The sequence below is a fragment of the Aquarana catesbeiana genome, linkage group LG10 (assembly GCF_042186555.1).
Source record: "Aquarana catesbeiana isolate 2022-GZ linkage group LG10, ASM4218655v1, whole genome shotgun sequence".
Taxonomy (NCBI): domain Eukaryota; kingdom Metazoa; phylum Chordata; class Amphibia; order Anura; family Ranidae; genus Aquarana; species Aquarana catesbeiana.
This window is the reverse complement of record NC_133333.1, coordinates 72,999,393-73,020,566: the sequence shown is the minus strand read 5'-3', so window position 1 is coordinate 73,020,566 and position 21,174 is coordinate 72,999,393. Positions and strand designations below refer to the sequence as shown.

Genomic DNA, 21,174 nt, shown 5'->3' with positions numbered 1-21,174 from the left:
ATGCACATTAGGGATGAGCCGAACACCCCCCGGTTCGGTTCGCACCAGAACCCGCGAACGGACCGAAAGTTCGCACGAACGTTAGAACCCCATTGACGTCTATGGGACTCGAACGTTCGAAATCAAAAGTGCTCATTTTAAAGGCTAATTTGCATGGTATTGTCCTAAAAAGGGTTTGGGGACCCGGGTCCTACCCCAGGGGACATGTATCAATGCAAAAAAAACTTTTAAAAACGGCCGTTTTTTCGGGAGCAGTGATTTTAATGATGCTTAAAGTAAAAAAAAAAAAAGTGAAATATTCCTTTAAATATCGTACCTGGGGGGTGTCTATAGTATGCCTGTAAAGTGACGCGTGTTTCCCATGTTTAGAACAGTCCCTGCACCAAATGTCATTTTTAAAGGAAAAAATCTCATTTAAAACTGCTTGCGGGTTTAATGTCATGTCGGGTCATGGCAATATGGATGAAAATCAGTGAGACAAACGGCATGGGTACCCCCCAGTCCATTACCAGGCCCTTTGGGTCTTGTATGGATATTAAGGGGAACCCCGCACCCAAATTAAAATAAGGAAAGGTGTGGGGCCACCAGGCCCTATATACTCTGAACAGCAGTATACAGGCGGTGCAAACAAGACAGGGACTGTAGGTTTGTTGTTAAGTAGAATCTCTTTGTAATTTTGAACATTTTTAACATGTTTAGGTCCAGCCAAAAAATCTTTTCTAAGCTTTTTGGAAAACATAGGGAAGGGTTATCACCCCTGTGACATTTGTTTTGCTGTCTTTCCTCCTCTTCAGAAGATTTCACCTCACTTTTTTGTCCCAATGAAAAATGTTTTTTGAAAATTTGGGTTTTTTTGTGGAACAAGGATTGGAAAGCATCAGTGAAAAGGAGAAATTGTTTTCCCATATTAACTCTTACAGGAGAGAATTTCCCTTCCTAGGGGTAGATTTCATCTCACTTCCTGTTGTCTTCTTCCGTTTGCAAGTAGGAGTCGTTTGTAAGTTAGATGTTTGAAAGTAGGGTCCTGCCCTATATACTCAGCAGAAATTTGGGCCTTAGGTGTTGCTGTGGCCACAACACTGTAAGCCCTCACAGGGCCCTGCTGTGAAATATTAGATCAAGAATTGTAATTACATGCCCCTGTTGAACAGGAGCTGAAAAATTAGGCCTTAGGCACTGGTGCTGGTGCCACAACACTGCAACCCCTCACAGACACTCTAGTTGGAACGCAGGAACGAGCCCTGCTGCAAAGTATTGCTTCAAAAATTGTAATTACACGCCCCTGTTAGACAGGGGCAGAAAAATTGGGCCTTAGGCACTGGTGCTGGTGCCACAACACTGCAACCCCTCACAGACACTCTAGTTGGAACGCAGGAACGAGCCCTGCTGCAAAGTATTGCATCAAAAATTGTAATTACACGCCCCTGTTAGACAGGGGCAGAAAAATTGGGCCTTAGGCACTGGTGCTGGTGCCACAACACTGCAACCCCTCACAGACACTCTAGTTGGAATGCAGGAACGAGCCCTGCTGCAAAGTATTACATCAAAAATTGTAATTACACGCCCCTGTTAAACAGGGGCTGAAAAATTGTGCCTTAGGCACTGGTGGTGGCGCCCAGAACCAAAAATGTTCTTACAAGCTATCAGCGTGATGATTGAGGAGGAAGAGGATAATTACTCAGGGATAGTCACTCAGCATCAGCATAGGCAGTCTTTGAAGGGATCTGAGATTTCAAAAAAAATTATTCGGTTACATCAGCATCAGGTGCTTGGTAGCTGGTGGTGATCCAAGACTCATTCATTTTTATGAAGGTCAGCCGATCGACCGAGTCGGTGGACAGACGCACCCTGTGATCGGTTACCACGCCTCCAGCAGCACTGAATGTGCATTCCGAAAGAACGCTGGATGCAGGACAGGCCAGTAGCTCAATTGCATACTGTGCAAGCTCTGGCCAGTGATCCATCCTCAAGACCCAGTAACCCAGAGGATTTTCGGTGGGAAAGGTGTCCAAGTCTGATCTTGCCCCTAGGTATTCCTGCACCATGTAAAACAGACGCTGGCGATGGTTGCTGGAACCGATCATACCTTGGGGCTGCGGACCAAAAAATTGTCTGAACGCATCGGTCAGACGGCCACCTTCTCCACCGCTCCTTCTTTGACTGACCGAAGCCTCAGCAACACGTTGTCCAGAAACAGGAGTTTGTAACCTCCCAGTCTCTGGGAACGCGTTGCACAGACCTTTCTGCAAGGCCTCCCGAAGATGTTTCATCCTCTGCTCCCTCTGCGATGGCAAGATAAGGTCCGCAACCTTACCCTTGTAACGTGGATCAAGGAGGGTTGCCAGCCAGTATTGGTCCTTCTCCTTGATACCACGAATACGAGGATCCTTACGCAGGCTTTGCAGGATCAGGGAGGCCATGCAGCGTAGGTTTGCTGAGGCATTCGGTCCGGAGTCCTCTGGGTCACTAAGAACGACATGGTCCGCAGCCACCTCCTCCCAGCCACGTACAAGTCCATGTGTTTCTTGGGACTGATCCCTTAAAGACTGCTGCTGATGCTGAGTGCCAGGCTCCACCTCCATACTGACACAATCTTCCTCCTCCTCCTCTTCCTCCTCGTCCTCTTCCTGTGTGATCGGCGGGCACGCAGGAACACTGTCTGGATAAAGGGGGCCTTGAGAGCTAAGGAAGTCCTCCTCTTCCTGCCTCTGTTCTGCCTCAAGTGCCCTGTCCATTATTCCACGCAGCGTGTGCTCCAACAGGTGGACAAGGGGGACAGTGTCACTGATGCATGCACTGTCACTGCTCACCATCCTCGTGGCCTCCTCGAATGGTGACAGGACAGTGCATGCATCCCTGATCATGGCCCACTGGCGTGGGGAAAAAAAACCAAGCTCCCCTGACCCTGTCCTGGTGCCATAGTCGCACAGGTACTCATTGATGGCCCTCTGCTGCGTGTGCAGCCACTGCAGCATGGCCAACGTTGAGTTCCACCTGGTGGGCATGTCACAGATTAGGCGGTTCTTGGGCAGGTTAAACTCCTTTTGGAGGTCCGTCAGCCGAGCACTGGCATTATATGACCGGCGGAAATGCACACAGACTTTTCTGGCCTGCCTCAGGACATCCTGTAAGCCCGGGTACCTGCCCAAGAACCGCTGCACCACCAAGTTAAGGACGTGAGCCAAACAGGGCACATGGGTCATTTGTCCCTGTCGGAGGGCAGAGAGGAGGTTGGTGCCATTGTCGCAAACCACCATTCCTGCCTTAAGTTGGCGTGGCGTCAACCACCTCTGAACCTGCCCCTGCAGAGCTGACAGAACCTCTGCCCCAGTGTGGCTCCTGTCCCCCAAGCACACCAGCTCAAGCACCGCATGGCATCTTTTGGCCTGCGTACTTGCGTAGCCCCTTGAACGCCTACGGAGCACCGCTGGTTCCGAGGAAGAGGCCATGGAGGAAGAAGAAGAGGAGGGGGTGGAGGAGAGAGGTGTGTCACAATCAGCATTTTGGAGGCGTGGTGGCGGAACAACCTCCAACACTACTGCACCTTGTCCTGCATCCTTCCCAGCTGCCAGCAGAGTCACCCAATGCGCCGTGAAACTTAGGTAACGTCCCTGTCCATGCCTGCTGGACCATGAGTCAGCGGTAATATGCACCTTACCGCTGACCGCCCTGTCCAGCGAGGCATGGACATTGCCTTCCACATGCCGGTAGAGAGCCGGAATCGCCTTCCGTGAGAAAAAGTGGCGTTTGGGTACCTGCCACTGAGGAACCGCACATTCCACAAACTCACGGAAGGGGGCAGAGTCTACCAACTGAAAAGGCAGCAGTTGAAGTGCTAGCAATTTTGCCAAGCTAGCATTCAACCGCTGGGCATGTGGATGGCTGGGAGCAAACTTCTTTCGGCGGTGCAGCAGCTGGGGCAGGGAAATTTGCCATGTACAATCTGACGTCGGTGTACCAAAAGCAGATTGCCCACAAGTACTTGGCTGTGACACACCTAATTCTACACCTTCATTCCTCTCACTGCAGGTCTCAGAGAGGACTGAAGGTCTAGTGGGGTTGGAAATCTCAGCTGATGAGGAGCAAGGAGAGATCCTCTTTGTTCTTTGGTGTGGGTCTTTTAGATACGCTTGCCAACGAACTGCATGGCAGGTCAACATATATCTGGTCAAGCATGTGGTACCCAAGCGGGAGATGTTTTGGCCACGCGAGATACGCTTGAGACATATGTTGCAAATAGCAGCGGTGCGATCTGATGCACTCGTCTCAAAAAAGGCCCACACCAAAGAACTTTTTGAATAACGCGCAGAGACTGCAGCGCCCTGCACATGTGGAGCTTTGGGGTGTGATGCAGTCAATGTGCTGCCCTTAGGCTGGCCCCTGGAGGGCATCCTGCCTCGTTGGTGATGTGCCACCGCCTCCTCCTCCTCCTCCTCCTCCTCCTCCTCCTCCTCCTCTCTCCTATCAGGCACCCACGTTGAGTCAGTGACCTCATCATCCCCTCCCTCCTCATCACTGGAGCAAACCTGGCAGTATGCTGCAGCAGGGGGAGCATGACTGCCAGATTGCTGTCCTTCTTGGGCACCCCCTCTGTCCGTGCTCATGTTACTGCCTTCATCGAGCTCAGTATCGTCATCAGAGCCTTCCAAACGCTGGGCATCCTCCTGGAGCATGTACCCAACACTGTGGTCAAACAGTTCGAGGGAATCCTCATGAGGACATGGTGGAGCTAGGGAAGGAGTCACTGATGACATTGAGCTGAGGGAAGAGGCAGCTGCTTTGCCAGACAAAGCACCCTGGGCATGGGTGAGAGAGGATGAGGAGGATTAGGACGACTTGGTCATCCACTCGACCAAGTCTTCCGCATGTTGCGGCTCAACACGGCCAGCTGCCGAAAAAAAGGCCAAGCGTGTCCCATGGCCACGTGCTGATGAGGATGCACCGTCTCCACGACCAGCACTAGACACAGAGCCTGCTTGCCCTCTCTTATTGGCTTGTGACTGTCTGCCTCTCCTTCTTGGCCTTCCAGACATACTAATGGCCTGTAGCTGCACTAAGCTGGGATAGAACACCTGTAATTTTCTTCAAGTAGCTTTATATACTGTAACCAGACAAGCCTGCCTGTCAGTAGGAAGATAACAGGAACGGATCTAGCTGAACACTGTGAGCAGGACGCACTGTACTAAATGTAAATAGTCTAGCTGCCTGACCGTGGTACTAATAGGATCAAATAGAACACCTGTAATTTTCTTCAGGTAGCTTTATATACTGTAACCAGACAAGCCTGCCGGTCAGTAGGAATTTAACAGGAACGGATCTAGCTGAACACTGTGAGCAGGACGCACTGCACTAAATGTAAATAGTCTAGAAGATAACAGGAACGGATCTAGCTGAACACTGTGAGCAGGACGCACTGCACTAAATGTAAATAGTCTAGAAGATAACAGGAACGGATCTAGCTGAACACTGTGAGCAGGACGCACTGCACTAAATGTAAATAGTCTAGAAGATAACAGGAACGGATCTAGCTGAACACTGTGAGCAGGACGCACTGCACTAAATGTAAATAGTCTAGAAGATAACAGGAACGGATCTAGCTGAACACTGTGAGCAGGACGCACTGCACTAAATGTAAATAGCAGGAACGGATCTAGCTGAACACTGTGAGCAGGACGCACTGCACTAAATGTAAATAGTCTAGAAGATAACAGGAACGGATCTAGCTGAACACTGTGAGCAGGACGCACTGCACTAAATGTAAATAGCAGGAACGGCTCTAGCTGAACACTGTGAGCAGGACGCACTGCACTAAATGTAAATAGCAGGAACGGATCTAGCTGAACACTGTGAGCAGGACGCACTGCACTAAATGTAAATAGTCTAGAAGATAACAGGAACGGATCTAGCTGAACACTGTGAGCAGGACGCACTGCACTAAATGTAAATAGCAGGAACGGATCTAGCTGAACACTGTGAGCAGGACGCACTGCACTAAATGTAAATAACAGGAACGGATCTAGCTGAACACTGTGAGCAGGACGCACTGCACTAAATGTAAATAGCAGGAACGGATCTAGCTGAACACTGTGAGCAGGACGCACTGCACTAAATGTAAATAGCAGGAACGGATCTAGCTGAACACTGTGAGCAGGACGCACTGCACTAAATGTAAATTGCAGGAACGGATCTAGCTGAACACTGTGAGCAGGACGCACTGCACTAAATGTAAATAGTCTAGAAGATAACAGGAACGGATCTAGCTGAACACTGTGAGCAGGACGCACTGCACTAAATGTAAATAGCAGGAACGGATCTAGCTGAACACTGTGAGCAGGACGCACTGCATTAAATGTAAATAGTCTAGATAGAAGATAACAGGAACGGATCTAGCTAAACTGAATACAGTGTATATATATATATGCAACACCTGGGATGCATATATATACACAATACACTGTAAGTGCAGCTAACTGACTGACTGTTCTGCCTAATCTATCTAACTCAAATCAAATGACACTGTCTCTCTCTCTCTCTCTATCTCTCAGCACACCGGAACACACACTACACAGGGCCGCCGTGCAGGCGGCCTTATATAGTGTGGGGTGTGTACTAAATCCCCTGAGCCATAATTGGCCAAAGCCACCCTGGCTTTGGCCAATTACAGCTCTCTCTACTGACGGCGCTGTGATTGGCCAAGCATGCGGGTCATAGTGCATGCTTGGCCAATCATCAGCCAGCAATGCACTGCGATGCCGCAGTGAATTATGGGCCGTGACGCGCCACACGAATTTAGCACGAACGGCCCATAACGTTCGCAATTCGGCGAACGATCGAACAGCCGATGTTCGAGTCGAACATGGGTTCGACTCGAACACGAAGCTCATCCCTAATGCACATGTGCCCCTAGTCCCAGACTTTGAGAACTATAACAGAGTTGCAGATGAAATCGCCAAAGTGAAGGCAGTTGTGCCAATTGATCCTGTCTTGATGAACTTGGCCAACTGGGCCCACAAGCAATCTTGACATTTGGGGCGGAAAGCAACATATGAATGGGCACAGCAGAGAGGATTGCCTATATCCATGGACATGATAAAGACTGTAATAGGGAACTGTACAGTGTGTGGAGAAGTGCGACAATGGCCATTGCAAAAGTACTCCACCAGGTCGATTAAGAGGGGTGAGAGGCCTGGAGCGATCTGGCAGATCGACTTCATCGGTCCCCTACCCCGGGGAAACAATGGACTGAGATATTGTTGCACGGCAGTGGACACCTATTCAGGACTTATGCTTATTCATCCTTGCAAACATGCAGATCAAGCTGCAACGCTTCAGAAACTTGTCGTTGCTTATGGTTGTCCCAAACAAATCCAAAGTGATAACGGCTCACACTTCGCTGGATCAACAGTACAGCAGTGGGCCAAAGATTCTGGAGTGTACTGGTTGTGCCACACCCCATACCATACACAGGCAGCTGGTTTGATTGAAAGCTACAACGGGCTATTGAAGGACCAGATGTGCAAACTTACACCCACACATACACTAAGGGGGTGGGATCGGGTCCTCATACAGGCAGTCATGTTGTTAAATTCTAGGCCAGTAGCCAAAAGCACACCATATGAGAGGATGGTAGGGGCTGGGGCACAGATTCCACAACTGGAGTGCAGAGTTCAGTATTTATGTAAGGTTCCTGAAAGAACAGATACTATGTTACTGCTTCCCATGACATAGAAACCAAGAGTGACGTATCTGAAGCTGAAGCCTATCTAGGAATGAGAGGGAATCTAGCAGGAAGGTTTGAAGTTACATTTGCATTGACAGATGAGCTTCAAGACAGTGGCTGGGACTTTGACTGGTTAGTGGATACTTCCCAGCAAGAGTGGAAAGTGAGGCTACATAACAGCAAACCTTCCAAAATAAACAGCAGTGATCTTCTGGGAAATATCAGTATATTTCCTCTCCTCCCTATTGATGTTCTTTGGGAGGGTCAGGAGTGTGTACAGGCAGGGGGCAAAGTGTTAGTCAGATATCCAGGCAAGAAGCCATTTAGAGGAGAGATTTTAGCTGAAGGGCCTGGATCTACTGTTTATGTATTATTAGAAGGAACAGATAATCTGCTTTGTTTTCCACTCCACAGGCTGTCTCCGATTTGATCCATAGGAAGACCAGAGAAAAGTGGTTACATGATGGAAAGAATGACAGAAGATCGCAAGAGCTGTGGAGAGCAAGGCCTTTGATGTATTACAAGCCTGGACTTGTTTCTAAAGAACTTTAGAATGGACTTTCTAATTAACTTTTTTAGTTAAAGACTGAAACACCTTCTCAGTGACAGAAATGGGAGGTGTTGCATTCAAGGAAAATTAATGTTTAGAATGAGTTTAGTAATGAAGAGATTTTGTGTGTAGCCTGAGAAAAAAAAATCTAGGGCGGAATGTGTTGCGTTTGTTACAATATGATTTTTTTTATTAATCAGACTTACGATACATGAGACATAACATTACACAATAGTGGTTGGTCATAGAGATATTGTCAGTTTTTGGCTTGAGTAGATTTCTCAAACAAATTCTGTTTTATACAATGGGGGTATTGTTACAGTTTTCAACAGGCTATTGTCTCTATTGCTACAGTACACAAGAAACAAACAGGTATGTTTTCTGTTGTTTGGTAACTATGGTAAACAGCCTGGCACATAAAAGGGGGATTCAGGCATAAGCTAGGGACACACGCACACACCATCATCATGGTTTGAAGATCAGAAGCTGCCACTCATGATACAAGAACACTGCCTGGTGTCCAAGAAGCATCGTTGCCAATGGAGATCATGAACACACAGTAACAGAAGATAAGTAACTTTTAAGAGTATTTGTACCGATATAGACTATAGGCTGTTCATTTGATAGGCATTTTGCTTGTTATAGATTTCTGTCAGTCTTGTATTGTATTCCTAAGATTGTAATAGTTTTGTATGTACAGCATCTTTGTATAGTAAAAGCACATTTACACATTGCAGAAATCTCAGCTTCCTTGCTTATACCACAGAGTAACCTTGCTAGATAGACGCAAGCAAGCAGTCCTAGCAACATGGTGCGGTCACGATCACCGTGTTGTGCTCCACCGCGGGCGCACTATAGCGGCCATTCTGGGGCACAGTCATATGACGTCCCCCCAGAAAGAGAGCCGCACCGTCCCTCCATCATTTGACGGTGGGCGGAGGCGGGAAGTGGTTAAAGATGGCTGCTGCACTCCTGCAGTAATGAATATTTAGTTTAACCCTGTCCTCATTGCAGAAGGATAATATAGCAACAACAAAAAAAAGTTCCACAGCAGTCACACACGTTTTACTTGTAGTCTTTTTTTAAGTCTCTTCATATCCAGTTTGGTTGCTAAGCAATTTTTTTTATTTGTCGCATAAATGTAAAAATCTTACATTTTTGACAATGGAATTACTTAAACCCCCAGAACATTATATATATATTTTTTTTATTTTCAAAAACACTTTGGTGCCCAAAAATCACCATAGGTGATGCTTTAAAAGTCTTTACAGCTCATCAATTTAGAGTTAACTAGGAGCTCTTGTGCTAGAAGTATTGTTCTCACTCACAGCAATGTGTCACACGTGTGCTGCGACTGTGATTCACATATGCTTGCACACCCTGGGCTTGCGTTTGCGCAGGTGTGCAGGGCAATGGGGGTTACGGCAGTTTAAAAATTTTTTTTTATATATTTTAATATAATTTTATATTTTTAATTTGTTTTTATTTATTTATTTTTACTTGATAGCTATCACAAGGGGTTAATAAACCTTTATGTGATAGCATAGAGCAGGTGACAGCGACTTAGGGTCTAATAAACCACAATGTCTCCCCTGCCCTTCACACCATCTAAACAAGCACAGATTGGCTTGGTTAGATGTGTCCCCTTACTGTAATGGCCAGAAAATGGTGGATCTGAAACCGGAAGTGACATTGCTTCCAGTTTCATTATTTGCATGTGAGATTGAAGAATGGATTTTCCTCAGTCTCACAGCGATCTCTCTCCCCTAGCCGGTAATTGTGTTTCCTGGCACCGGTAAGAACAGGGGAGCCGCGGGAGGAGGGGGGCTGCCGGAAGGAGGGGGAGGCACCATGCTGCCAGCTCTGTGAAAGTGATCGGCAGCCATTGAGCTGTTGAATCACTTTCAAGCCAGGAGCCAACAAAACTCGCACAAGCTGATAACTGCAGCCATCGGCTTGTGATTAAGGCTCGATTCACACCTATGCATGTTGCTTTTGAGCGTTTTTGGAGGTTTTTTTTTCATGCTTGCCACGTTTTTGAGCAGCGTTTTTGTAGCGTTTTTGCGGCGTTTTTGCCGCGATTTGCGTTTTGCGTTTTTTTTTTTTTTTTTCATTTTTTTTTACAGTCTTAAAAAAAAATTACAAAAAAAATAAAATAAAAAAAAAATAAAAAAAAAACGGCAAAAACGCACCAAAAACGCTGCAAAAACGCTGCAAAAACGGTGCACTTGCGTTTTTGATGCTTGTCCATTGAAATCCATTACATGCAAAACGCTGCTTTTTGCATGAAAAAAAGTCCCCGACCCTTTCCAAAAACGCAGAGATACAAAAAAGCATTGATGTGAACATGTTCCATAGGAACCCATGTTAAAAAATTCCCATGCATTTCTGCAAAATGCAAAATGCATCAAAAAACGCGCTAGTGTGAATGGAGCCTAAAGGTTTACTAGATGCAGCTGAAGGTCATGCATATTACATTTACAGAATGGCACTTGTAAACTATTGGCAAGTATCATTTTATACATTGAATAACACAAAGTTATTCATTGTTGTCATTATGACAGCTAGTAATTGCCAGTAATTGTTGGTGGAGGTAGGAGCAGTCACTCATTTCATATCAATAGCAACAGTTTGTTTTTGCTGTCCCAACAGCGTAATATGGTTTTTTCCAACCTCTGTAACTGTCACATTGGCTGGGCAGCTTATCCTGTTAATAAAGTGAAAAAAATATAGTTCTATTGGAAGAATAAACAGGTAACAAAACCTAAAATGTTACAGAGGGAACTCAGCTAAAATAAAAAATTGCTGTGTTAATGCTGGTGACAGATTTCAGCATATGTGTCATTTCTAGATTTGCTTATAGTTTTACTTTATAAATGTCTTTAAAATCAGATTAATCAAGGAAGATTATACTTACTTTCGAGGGAAATCCAATAGTATTATAATTACCATGACAGTCAGAAAATCAAAGATCAAGAGCTTATACATTTCCTGTCCCACACGAGTCTCCCAGCACTGCAAGATATGAGATTGCATTTGTTACATAACCATCTAAAAGGGGTTTCTTGGATATTATAATATCAATCTTATATTGAATAAGTCTCTGACATTGCATATACTGTATCTTTGAATGAAAACTCCATCATGTTCTTGTAGGTGTGAAAGGCAAAGCTTCTGTAATCTGTTAGAACTTAAAAATATACTATATATATATATATATATATATATATATATATTATAATTTTTATCCATTTGATCCACGGGACCAGATTTCAAATAGGTCAAAGGACAGTGTCAGGATAAGTTTGACTGTCCCAAGAGGCAGAAATTGAATCAATTTGGTCTGTTAACAAGCTGGCATACAGAACAAATTCTCTGAACAATGGGATGAGTTTATCCACACACACCTGAAGACTAATGCTCCGTGCACACGGTCGGATTTTCCGATGGAAAATGTCCGATCGGAGCATGTTGTCGGAAATTCCGACCGTGTGTGGGCTCCATCGGACATTTTCCATCGGATTTTCCGACACACAAAGTTGGAGAGCAGGAGATAAAATTTTCCGACAACAAAATCCGTTGTCGGAAATTCCGATCGTGTGTACACAAATCCGACGGACAAAGTGCCACGCATGCTCAGAATAAATAAAGAGATAAAAGCTATTGGCCACTGCCCCATTTATAGTCCCGACGTACGTGTTTTACGTCACCGCGTTCAGAACGATCGGATTTTCCGACAACTTTGTGTGACCGTGTGTATGCAAGACAAGTTTGAGCCAACATCCGTCAGAAAATATCCTAGGATTTTGTCGTCGGAATGTCCGAACAAGGTCCGACCGTGTGTACGGGGCATTAGAAGAAAACTGCATTACTCTGAAACTGTGCTATGTTTATAAACTAACAAATGTTTTTTGACCAGCTAGATGGAGAATGATCTCTTGTATAGGGAAAAGTCCACTGCATTTTGTCACTTGTGGACAAAACAATTAACAATCCTCTGGGAGGTGTGGCCTGACATAGCATGGAGCAGGACGTGTGTGCTCTGTGCTCCGTCCATTACTCCTTTTCTAATTCATCCTGCTCTCTGGCAATATCCGGTACCAACCTAGCAGGACCCCCTGAGGACCCTGCACACCTGCAGCCACAACTCTACTGTTCTCCGACCATACGGCGGCCTCCGCGGAGTGGAGATCCCACATTCGGCTGCCACATTCAGGAAAGACTGCGGCTTCAGCCTAGTCCTGGAGGTCTGCGGCCATCTTGCTCCACCCGGCCTGCTGACCAATATTTCCTCCCGGTCTTCCTGACTCACAGCTCTATATCCTCCAGGACAGCCTAACTAGCCTGATACAGTGGGGGTGAGGACCACCACAGATACTAGCCATGACTCCGCCGAAAACACCAAAGGCCACCCTGGCTAAACTGGATCAATATTGCCGCCAGGAGAAAGAAAGTGCTGGGGAGGATGGCGGATGGCAAGCGGGACGCTCTGGGAGGTGACACAGAAAAAGTGCTCGAGGCGATCACATTCTGCCGGACGTCTTTGACAGCCCAAATAGAGGAGGTCACGGTAGACATCTCGCTTATACGACAGGACTTCCAAAAACTCAGTGAGCAGGTCACAACAGCCGAAACACGCATAGGAGTGGTGGAGGACGCCATTACGTCTCTCCAGATCAGCTCAAATCGTATGAAGCTCCAAATCAACCAGATCCGGAGCAAGCAAGACGATATGGAGAATAGGCTCCGGAGGTGCAACCTCCGATTCATCGTGCTCCCCGAGGTTGCTGAGGGCAAAATTCCCACCACCTTCCTGGAGCAACTTCTTGTTGACACCTATGGATGCAAGGCCTTCTCCCCTACCCTAGCAGTGGAAAGGGCCCACCGTATGCCTGCCAGACCTCCTCCCCAGGGGGCACCCCCCTCCGCACGTTTATAGAGAAATTCTTGAATTACAAGGACAGAGATGCAGCGCTGCGCATGGCTAGGGAAGAAGGTAGCATCCACCTTAAACTCTAAGATCGCCATCTTCCCTGACTTTTCTGCCGAGGTACAGCTTCATGGAGGCGAAGAGGAGGCTCCGGATACAACATCTTAAGTACTCTATGCTATTTCCAGCTCATCTTAGAGTGGAGAGAGATGGCAGAGTGTTCTTCTTTGAGGATCCTGAGGAAGTCCTTACCTGGTTGGAGCTCCCAGAGCCCTCCAGAAGGGCAGCAGAGTGACCTGGCTGTACATGTCCATCGGCACTACTGATCGTTCGTCACCATCACCCACATATTACGCACTGCCGCGGTAGTCTGCAAATGCATCGAATGCTGTTACCTTCTTGTTGTCCTCCCCTGGCTGCCGTGGCATATACCCTCTTGTTCTTTAATCCCACCTAACTGTAACTTGCAAAGGGGGTCTCCTATACTCAGGGCCTGACTGGTCGGTCCCTAGACATACCCTAGAGACTGTAATTGCAGAGCACAATCAGTCCTACACTCCGTATGCATAACACAGAGAATTTTCACCCCCCCAGCAACCGGAGCATACATCTCTCTATTATGTGACTGCAGGGCTTTGGCTCCCACTGACCCTGCACTGTATTTTTGGTTCACAGTATAAGAAGAGCCTGTTGCTCTTTATTTGTGGGCCTCATGTCAACCGCACCAATTATGCAGACCGATCGCTGCATATTTTTTACATAGCAGGACATTTTGTTTTTACCTGTTTCCGGTTGTCACTTACCTTTGGTTTTGGGCACATACCCGCATCAGTTGGGGGAGATGCAGGGTGGGGAGGGGGGTGGGGGAGGTTAGTTTTTACTTGATGGAATGCAATACAGCAGAATGCAGGCTGACACTGATACTGCATAGATGGCAAACCTTTTATTCATGTAATATGCATAATGTCTTCATACTAGACCAGGAATGTGATCCATATGTTCGGGAGGGGCGGGCCACTACTGTTTCACGATATGTCTTAATGTCTGACCTATGGCCTTGATAAAACTGCTTACTTGGAACGTGGACTTGGGGCAAGGTAAAGAGATCTGCAGTTTTCAAATTTCTCAAAAAACAATGTGCCGACGGAGACACATCGGCTCCAGATGTCACTCCGCTGGCCATGGATCGGGTGGGCCTATCATTCATCCCACTCCTCTCATGCATGCAGAGTCTCAATCTTGATTGCCAAGATAGTGCATTTTGAGCTATGTGATGTCCAGTCTGACCCACAGGGGCGATATGTCTTTCTTTCTGTTAAATTGTGTGGTGAACCTTTCCTACTGATGGCATTTTATGTACCTACCCCATTTAGTTCTGCTATAGTTACAGATGGCTTGCTGTATATGACTCGTCATCCCTCAATTCGGGCAGTGTGGCTAGGGGATTTTAAAGTTACCCTGAACCCAGCATTAGACAAACTGTCACCCTCACCATTACCTACTACAGCTCCAACCCACACTAGATTCTCCCGACTCGTCACCTCCTTTAGTCTCACTGACACCTGTCGTCTTAAGTTCCTGCTCAACCGAGCTTACTCCTGTTTCTCAGACACTCATAACACCATGTTCCGCATAGACTTCATACTTATCTCCAACACCCTTGCCCCAAGATTACTGAGAGCTGAGTTCTCCCCTAGACTACTTTCAGACCATAGCCCATATTGGATTAGCCTTTCCGTCCTGTTAGACAAACCACCCCGTACATGGCGCCTGAATCCGTTTTGGCTCACCCTGCTATCGGAGGATGACGAGCTTAGTAACAGTATGAGAACCTATTTTTTAGAGAATGATGAATCTGCATCCCCAGATATAGTATGGGAATCCTTTAAATTACACGCACGCCTGACTCTGACCTCCTGTATCCTGTATTACAAACCAGGGTGGTCAACCAGCTACAACATGAGACGGCCAGAAGAAAACTTTTCTTTGCCAGACAAAAATTGTTTGAACACGGGGAGAGAGCGGGTAAACTGTTGGCCTATCTAGCACATAGCGAGGATAGACTCCCTACTGTCATTTAACTTACTGGCCCTAACAGGGAAAAGATCACAGAACCCCAAGCTGTCACTACCAAATTTAGGGACTTTTTTACTCAGCTTTACACGTCCAATTTTTCACCACTGAAGCTCTATTGGAGGATCTACTAGAAGGAATTACCTTCCCACAGCTAAACGACACCCAAATGGCTATGCTAGACACACCCCTTACACTCGAAGAAATAACCACAGCGATCGCGAGCTTCGCCAGATCCAAAGCCCTAGGTTCAGATGGGTTACCCATAGAATTTTACGCTCAATACAGCGAGATACTTACTCCCAAGTTTTTGTCCCTCTATTACCATTTATTCCACAGCTTCACCCTACCCCCATCAATGGGCGAGGCTGTTATTATCCTCATACCTGAACCAGGCAAGGACCCGGGACTCCCGAAATCTTATAGACCCATATCGCTCCTGCAGGTAGACATAAAGATTTTGGCCAAAGTACTTGCCCTCCGCATTAACCAAGTGATACTAACCTTGATCCATGCAGACCAAGCTGGATTTATGCCGGGACGTAACACCTCCTTCAACCTCAGAAAATGATATATTAACTTACAAGCGACACATACTAATGTTGGGTCCCTGGTGGTGGTGGCTCTGGACACCGCCAAGGCCTTTGATTCGGTGGAGTGGCGATACTTTTGGGGATGCCTACGTAGCTTTGGTTTTGGACCTAATTTCATCAAGTGGTTTCAATTATTATATCTGATGCCCAAGGGTAAGGTAGTGGCCAACGGGAGGGCCTCTCAGACGTTTAACTTATCCATGGGCACTAGGCAGGGCTGCCCACTGTCTCTGCTCCTCTACGCCCTGGCAGCAGAGCCCCTTGCAATCTCCATTAGAGAGGACCCCTGGATCCAGGGTCTCTGCCTTGGATCCCTGACTGAAATAGCTTATACGCAGATGACACGTTACTATATCTGGCCGACTCTACCACATCTCTTCAGAAGGCATTACATATGATCGAACACTTTGGTCAGTTCTCCGGCCATAAAATTAATTGGGAGAAATCCCAAATATTGCCCATGGATAGTTTCTCCTCTCCCGAGCTACTGGAACAGTTACCACTCCAGTGAGTAAACACTATCAAATATCTTGGAGTATTGGTAAATAGGACACCGGCTGACTATATATCCCTGAACATAGAGCCCCTTTTCAATCTCATCAAGTCTAAGACTCAGGTGTGGGCGAGACTGCCGCTCGGTGTGTGGGGCCGCATTAATATCATTAAAATGATACTACTACCTAAAGTATTGTATATGCTTTGGCACGCACCCGTATACTTACCCTTAAAACTTTTTAAATCAATGGAGGCCATACTCAGGACATTCGTTTGGGGTACCAACAGACACAAGCTGGCCTGGAGAGTCCTTAAGAACCCTACTGACCTGGACAGAATGGCCCTCCCTGACCTGAATCTCTATTACCTCACATCCCAACTGTCTCAGCTATACCACATAGACAAAACTGACAGACTCAGATTCCTCACACTCCTCTGTCCACAGTGGGCACAACTAACTATGGATCCACTTACTGCAATCGCAGTGGGTCATAGTGGGAATAACTCCAAAAGAGACCATGGGTCTCTCTTGTACCAATATAGGCACGTATGGGACATTGCCTCTAAAATGTTAATGACCCCTAAATTGACTACACCTCTCTATGGCACAATAAATTACTCTCAGAGTTTCTCTCGATCCCTGACACAGAGATATGGAGCGAACATGGGATATATTACTTGCACCACATAATTTCTGATGGCAAACTTAAAAACTTTGAGGACCTCCAAAAAGTTCCTGCTGCCCAATTGCCTGCTCTTTAGATTATTTCAAGTGCACCATGCAGCTCAAACTCAGTTTCCCCAACCTTTACCACAGTCTACCCCCAATGTCATCATAGCAGTAGTTAAGGGTGTGGATCCACGAAGGCTGATCTCTGATTTTTATGTCATGCTTCTAACCCCATCATCTACCAAGCTAGCTTACAGGCTTAAACCAAGATGGGAAAGAGAGGTGGGTCCGCTGGAGGATGAGGAGTGGAGTGAAGCACTTGACTCATGCAAGACTGTATCAGCCAAACTTTCTGACAGGTTGACCCAGTTGTATGTTGTGCACCGATCATATCTTACCCCCCCTAAGAATCGCCCGCTTTAGGCAACAGTCTTCTACCTCCTGTACAATGTGTAACCAGGCGATGGGCACATTTTTCCATTTAATTTGGGCATGTCTGGTCCTTCAGGGTCTATGGAAGCAGATTGTGGATTTCCTCCATGATGACATGGGATCCCCTTTGACCCTGGACCCCAAACAATGCCTACTGGGGATATTCCCCTATTCTGAGATGGACAAATTCACTAAAACATTCTTGCATGAAACATTGTTTTCTGCTAGAAAAATTATAGCCAGACAGTGGATTCCCATTCCCCCGGCTTCAACGACTGGAAAATAGATATAAATAACACACTTCCCTACAAGAAGTTCATATACATTAACAGAGGTTGTCCAGATAAGTACAATAAAATCTGGGATAGGTGGCTTGCGTCCGCGGACACATGCACTGGTGGTTCGTAAAGCTATAGCTCCTCCCAGTGTGGAATCTCATGAATAGCTTAGACAGAAGGTTTTCCACCCATTTGATAGTCCCTGAGTCCATTGTTCAATCTGTATAAGTTCTTGACATGTTGTGTTTATATGTATATATAAAAATTGAATCCACCCCTCAATAGTGAAGATGAAATAGTGGCGCTGTTCCCACTGACTGTGGAGATGAGACAAGCGCTAGCGTACACTCTAATGACGTAGAGTGGACTGGAAGTGCATTGAATCACAAGGAATATGTGTATGGGGTGAGTAAGAGCGACCAAACAAAAATACACACACTATAGATGTAGCATAAAAAATATACACTCATGAAAATGTGCATAAAATACCTAGTGAATTCTGACACTGAAACAATGCTGAATCAGTGAGCAGAAGTAATCTAACAAACAATAAATCTGCAATATATAATAAGTGAACTGTAAATCCTATTAACACCTCGTGATAGATGTGAGAGAATGATATCGTGATACCCAAACCCAAACAGCCTCCAAATACTAGGCTGCTGGGATGAATGCTAAAAAAAATTAATTATATATAAACATTGGAAAAAATGTAACAAAATGTATATAAATATACAAAGTGAAATAAAGTCCACATATATTGTGAAAAAAATTAGTAAAAAAGGGTTCCAAAAGTGAAGGTGTCTCCAATTCGTGATGCTGTGATCAAAATATTCACCACACCTCAGTGATGTGATTCCATTTCCTTCTGAAGTTTAAACTCACCAGCTGTTAAGGCCTCCCACTCTCATGTTTGTCCGACAAACGTCTCAAACCACTTTCATGGGGATTAACATGCGACCATTGGGATCCACTGTTGGGTGACCCGAACACTCTCCTTAACCAATTCAGCCCCGGACCATTTGGCTGCCTAAAGACCAGAGGACTTTTTCCAATTTGGCACTACGTTGCTTTACCTGCTAATTGCGCGGTCATGCAATGCTGTACCCAAACGAAATTTGCGTCCTTTTCTTCCCACAAATAGAGCTTTCTTTTGATGGTATTTGATCACCACTGCGGTTCTTATTTTTTGGGCTATAAACGGAAAAAGACCGAAAATTTTGAAAAAAAAAAGATATTTTTTAATTTTTGTTATAAAAAAAATCCAATAAACTCAATTTTAGTCATACATTTAGGCCAAAATGTATTCGGTCACATGTCTTTGGTAAAAAAAATGTCAATAAGCGTATATTTATTGGTTTGCGCAAAAGTTATAGCGTCTACAAGCTAGGGTATATTTTCTGGAATTTACACAGCTTTTAGTTTATGACTGCCTATGTCATTTCTTGAGGTGCTAAAATGGCAGGGCAGTACAAACCCCCCCCCAAATGACCCCATTTTGGGAAGTAGACACCCCAAGGAAATTGCTGAGAGGCATGTTGAGCCCATTGAATACTAATTTTTTTTTGTCCCAAGTGATTGAATAATGACAAAAAAAAATTACAAAAAGTTGTCACTAAATGATATATTGCTCACACAGGCCATGGGCATATGTGGAATTGCACCCCAAAATACATTCAGCTGCTTCTCCTGAGTACAGGGATACCACATGTGTGGGACTTTTTGGGAGCCTAGCCGCGTACGGGGCCCCGAAAACCAATCACCGCCTTCAGGATTTCTAAGGGTGTAAATTTTGGATTTCACTCCTCACTACCTATCACAGTTTTGAAGGCCATGGAATGCCCAGGTGGCACAAACCCCCCCCCCCAAATGACCCAATTTTGGAAAGTAGACACCCCAAGCTATTTGCTGAGAGGCATGGTGAGTATTTTTCAGCTCTCATTTGTTTTTGAAAATGAAGAAAGACAAGAAAAAACATTTTTTTTTCTTTTTTCAATTTTCAAAACTTTGTGACAAAAAGTGAGGTCTGCAAAATACTCACTATACCTCTCAGCAAATAGCTTGGGGTGTCTACTTTCCAAAATGGGGTCATTTGGGGGGGTTTTGTGCCACCTTTGCATTCCATGGCCTCCGAAACTGTGATAGGCAGTGAAGAGTGAAATAAAAAATTTACACCCTTAGAAAGCCTGAAGGCGGTGCTTGGTTTTCGGGGTCCCGTACGCGGCTAGGCTCCCAAAAAGTTTCACACATGTGGTGTCTCTGTACTCAGGAGAAGCAACAGAATGTATTTTGGGGTGTAATTTCACATATTACCATGGCATGTTTGAGCAATATATAATTTAGTGACAACTTTGTGCAAAAAAAATAAAATTTGTCTCTTTCCCGCAACTTGTGTCACAATATAAAATATTCCATGGACTCGGCCTGACTCTCAGCAAATAGCTTGGGGTGTCTACTTTCCAAAATGGGGTCATTTGGGGGGGGTTTGAACTGTCCTGGCATTTTATGCACAACATTTAGAAGCTTATGTCACACATCACCCACTCTTCTAACCACTTGAAGACAAAGCCCTTTCTGACACTTTTTGTTTACATGAAAAAATTATTTTTTTTTGGAAGAAAATTACTTTGAACCCCCAAACATTATATATTTTTTTAAAGCAAATGCCCTACAGATCAAAATGGGTGTTTCATTTTTTTTTCACACAGTATTTGCGCAGCGATTTTTCAAACGCATTTTTTTTGGAAAAAACACACTTTTTTAAATTTTAATGCACTAAAACACACTATATTGCCCAAATGTTTGATGAAATAAAAAAGATGATCTTAGGCCGAGTACATGGATACCAAACATGACATGCTTTAAAATTGCGCACAAACGTGCAGTGGCTACAAACTAAATACATTTTTAAAAGCCTTTAAAAGCCTTTACAGGTTACCACTTTAGATTTACAGAGGAGGTCTACTGCTAAAATTACTGCCCTCGATCTGACGTTCGTGGTGACACCTCACATGTATGGTGCAATTGCTGTTTACATTTGACGCCAGACCGACGCTTGCGTTCGCCTTTGCGCAAGAGCAGGGGGGACAGGGGTGCTTTTTTTTTTTTCTTTATTATTTTTTTGCTTTTTTATCTTATTTTTAAACTGTTCCTTTCATTTTTTTTTTTTTTATCATTTTTATTGTTATCTCAGGGAATGTAAATATCCCCTATGATAGCAATAGGTAGTGACAAGTACTCTTTTTTGAAAAAATAGGGGTCTATTAGACCCTAGATCTCTCCTCTGCCCTCAAAGCATCTGACCACACCAAGATCGGTGTGATAAAATGCTTTCCCAATTTCCCAATGGCGCTGTTTACATCCGGCGAAGTCATGAAATGCTCGTAGCTTCCGGTTTCTTAGGCCATAGAGATGTTTGGAGCCACTCTGGTCT

At 45.3% G+C, this 21,174-nt stretch overlaps 1 protein-coding gene across 3 annotated transcripts in view; it reads right to left on the bottom strand.

Moving 5' to 3' along the window:
- Positions 1-21,174, bottom strand: part of TMC4 (transmembrane channel like 4) — a 1,453,434-nt gene that overhangs the window by 475,535 nt on the left and 956,725 nt on the right. For all 3 annotated transcript variants that reach the window (XM_073602282.1, XM_073602283.1, XM_073602285.1), the window contains exon 11: positions 11,188-11,285. In XM_073602282.1, the coding sequence (XP_073458383.1) occupies positions 11,188-11,285 (98 nt within the window). The remainder of the gene's footprint in view (positions 1-11,187; positions 11,286-21,174) is intronic.